The following is a 2,956-nucleotide window of genomic DNA, read 5'->3' as shown; positions in this document are numbered from 1 at the left end:
TTGAGCTTCAAGTCTGTGGTTGCACAAGATAAAGAGGGAAATGACGGTGTCCAGATCCAGCTAGCACCAGCTGTTCGTTTTTTTTTTTTTTTTTTTTATCTAAACAAACTGTCCCTCTCAGTGAACTCTGATGCACTGTACATGCTCTTACAGATGTTCTTGCGTACCGTAGCTAGCACGACAAGGTACAGTACTATCCCCCAGATAATTCTCTCTCTCTCTCTCACGCATCAGTAACCAGGGATATAAGTTACCTACTCAGCTAACAGCTGAGGAAACAGGTGAGATAAATAATGCCATGTTATATGAGATGAGTCCTAAGCGGCATTAACCACAGCCAATACAGTATGACCTACTGAGTTTCAGGGTATGTGGAGACGAGACCATTCACAACAAAATGTCTTCACGTTTATTCCTGTGTCTTATGTACAAGGGGAAGCAAAAAGATACTTATTTCTACTTAGATTTCTTACTGAGATTCTACTGGTAAGACGCATCACTGCTCTAAGACTATATAGAACAGCAGTTGAATACATAGTGTCCTACCCATAATCCTCTAGCATTATGGTGTGCATCAGTACATTTCATAAACCATATACATATAATGTTCACAATTCTGTCCTTATACAGTGTACAACCTACATGAAGGCATGGATGGACTCCAATAGGTGACCACAAAGCAGTTTTCAAATGCATCATACAATGGTCAACCAAGAACACCAGAACAAGAACAGGTATTTATTGACTTCATTTTGAAGAGGATGGGATGCACAAAACAGAGTGAATCAAGCAGCTAAGACACAGAGCAGATACCACACGGCTTCCTCGTCTTCCATCTCTTCCTCCTCCGCCGTTCTGGTCTCTCTTCACCGGGGCGCGTCGTACTCCGGTGTGTTTGCGGGCTGAGGGCCGCCTGCGTGCGTCCGTGTTCCCGTGTGCTGTGGGGTGTCTGGGTGTCCGCGGCCGGCGGGGTCTGCCTGGGGAGGTTGTCGATGAGCTCGTACAGGGTGAAGATGCTGAAGGAGATCTCGTCGTAGGCGGTGCTGGCGCCACACTCGAACAGGCAAGCGAAGGCCACGGCCGACGGCTGCCCAGGGGAGGGCAGCTCCAGGTAGGCCAGGTCGGAGTAGGCACTGGGGCCCTGGTGGATCACCCAGGGCCCGGACCAGCTGTCTGGGTCACGGGGGAACAGGCTGAGGTATACCCCCAGGTCCTTCCGCGAGTTGGGCCAGGTTGGATGGGAGTAGACCACCCAGGTGGGTGTGAGGAAGTTCTGAGGGGAGCTGGAACTTGGGTTGTTGGTGGTGGTATTTGCGATTAGGGCAGAATCGCTGGACTCGTCCTTACAGGAGGTCCAGTGTCTGGACCAGGTGGTGTGAGGGGGGTGGAGGTGGAGGGGGGCAGGGAATCCCACCACGCTGCCATGGCATCCGTTGGGAGGCTCCACCAGCTGCTGGACCAGCTGGCCTTGCTGGAACACGGCGCCGTCGTCCAGACTCAGAGCCTGAACCCGGCAGCCCAGTGGGCTCCGAGCGTTACAGTACAGCACGTTGGTCCCGTCCTCCTCGTCCACGGACACCATCTGGCACTCCACGCTCTCCGGGCCCGGCACCGCCTCCCCGAGCCGCCAGCTACGGCCGTGGGTGTCGCTGTGGAAACAGAAGGCGCGGGGTGTGGTGTGGCACATCTGGCCGAAGCACTCCCTGCAGTCGATGTGGTAGGCGTAGGCTGGTACCAGCAGGCGGCCCGACTTGAGCTGGATGCCATGGCCTGGACCCAGGGCGAAGGTGGCCCAGTCTGAGAAGAGAGGGACACGGAACCAGAGCCAGGGGAAAGGTAATAATCAGCAGCACCTCAAGATGATGAATTAAATTATTAAGTATGATATTATAGCACAGATCAGACAAAAAAAGCTTAGGTTTGGGATATGGAGAGATGGGAGGTGATTTAAGGTGGTGTTGGTGGAATGTCCTCCCTCCTCACCCTTGATAGTGTCTCCGATGACCTTCTTGGTGAGGTCGATGGCGGGGCTCCAGGTGTCCCCCTGATCACTGCTGGAGACGCAGCAGAGACGCGTCACATTCTTCCCCGTCACCAGCTGGTAGGACTCGGAGGTGTGGCCCAGCACGGCAATGAAGAACAGGAAGAGTGTCCCCGTGAACTCGTCATACACCGGGCACGGGTTCATGGAGCGGTGGCCCGCCAGCCGGGCCGAACCCAGAGCACGCATATCCTCCCACTGAGGGGAAGGAAGGGAGGGAGGGAGGGAGGGAGGGAGGGAGGGAGGGAGATATATAGAGAGATGGAGGGAGGGAGATAGAGAGAGAGATGGAGGGAGGGAGATAGAGAGACAGAGATGGAGGGAGACAGTGAGAGATGGAGGGAGAGAGAGAAAGAGAGATAGAGATGGAGGGAGATAAAGGGAGAGAAGAGGAGAGAGAGAGAAGAATGCAGGATGGATAGAGTGGAAATAAGGAGAAGATGAGGAACTTATCAAACATAATCATTATTATCATATGGCAGAACAGCCATTTAATACACTGACGTCTGAAATGTATGACTAGCTGCTTCATCTCAATGCAACCAGTAATCAAGTGATTGGTTCTCACCTCTACATAGTTCCTGTAGAAGGTGCCTTTTCGCATGACCAGGAGGTGGGCCTGGGCATCAGAGGGGCTGAGGCGCTCCTCACAGAAGGCCAGGAAGGAGGAGGTGCGGGGCAGGTAGATGAGTGCCGGAACGCGGTACGTCACTCCGCTGGCCTCCTTCCGGAACAACACAGAACGTGCTGGGAAATAGGGTGACCTCATTGTCTCAGCGTGCAATGATGATGATGATGATGATAGAGTGTGTGTGTGTGTGTGTGTGTGTGTGTGTGTGTGTGTGTGTACTCAGATGAGATGAATCTTCTACACCTGCAGCTCAGTTCTAGTGAGAACGAGGGAGAGAAAGACAA

General features: G+C 53.1%; 1 protein-coding gene across 1 annotated transcript; it reads right to left on the bottom strand.

Moving 5' to 3' along the window:
• Nucleotides 1–793: 793 nt before the first annotated feature.
• neu4 (sialidase 4) lies at nt 794–2,810 on the bottom strand (the record flags this gene model as incomplete). Its single annotated transcript, XM_084446735.1, has 3 exons — nt 794–1,797; nt 1,984–2,239; nt 2,610–2,810. 3 exons carry the CDS (start codon nt 2,808–2,810, stop codon nt 794–796), a joined length of 1,461 nt encoding a protein of 486 aa, XP_084302861.1.
• Between the last annotated feature and the right edge of the window lie 146 nt (nt 2,811–2,956).

This window comes from Borostomias antarcticus (genome assembly GCF_949987555.1).
Source record: "Borostomias antarcticus genome assembly, chromosome: 1".
Classification (NCBI taxonomy): domain Eukaryota; kingdom Metazoa; phylum Chordata; class Actinopteri; order Stomiiformes; family Stomiidae; genus Borostomias; species Borostomias antarcticus.
The sequence above is the reverse complement of the archived record's forward strand: the minus strand, read 5'-3'. Positions and strand labels throughout refer to the sequence as shown.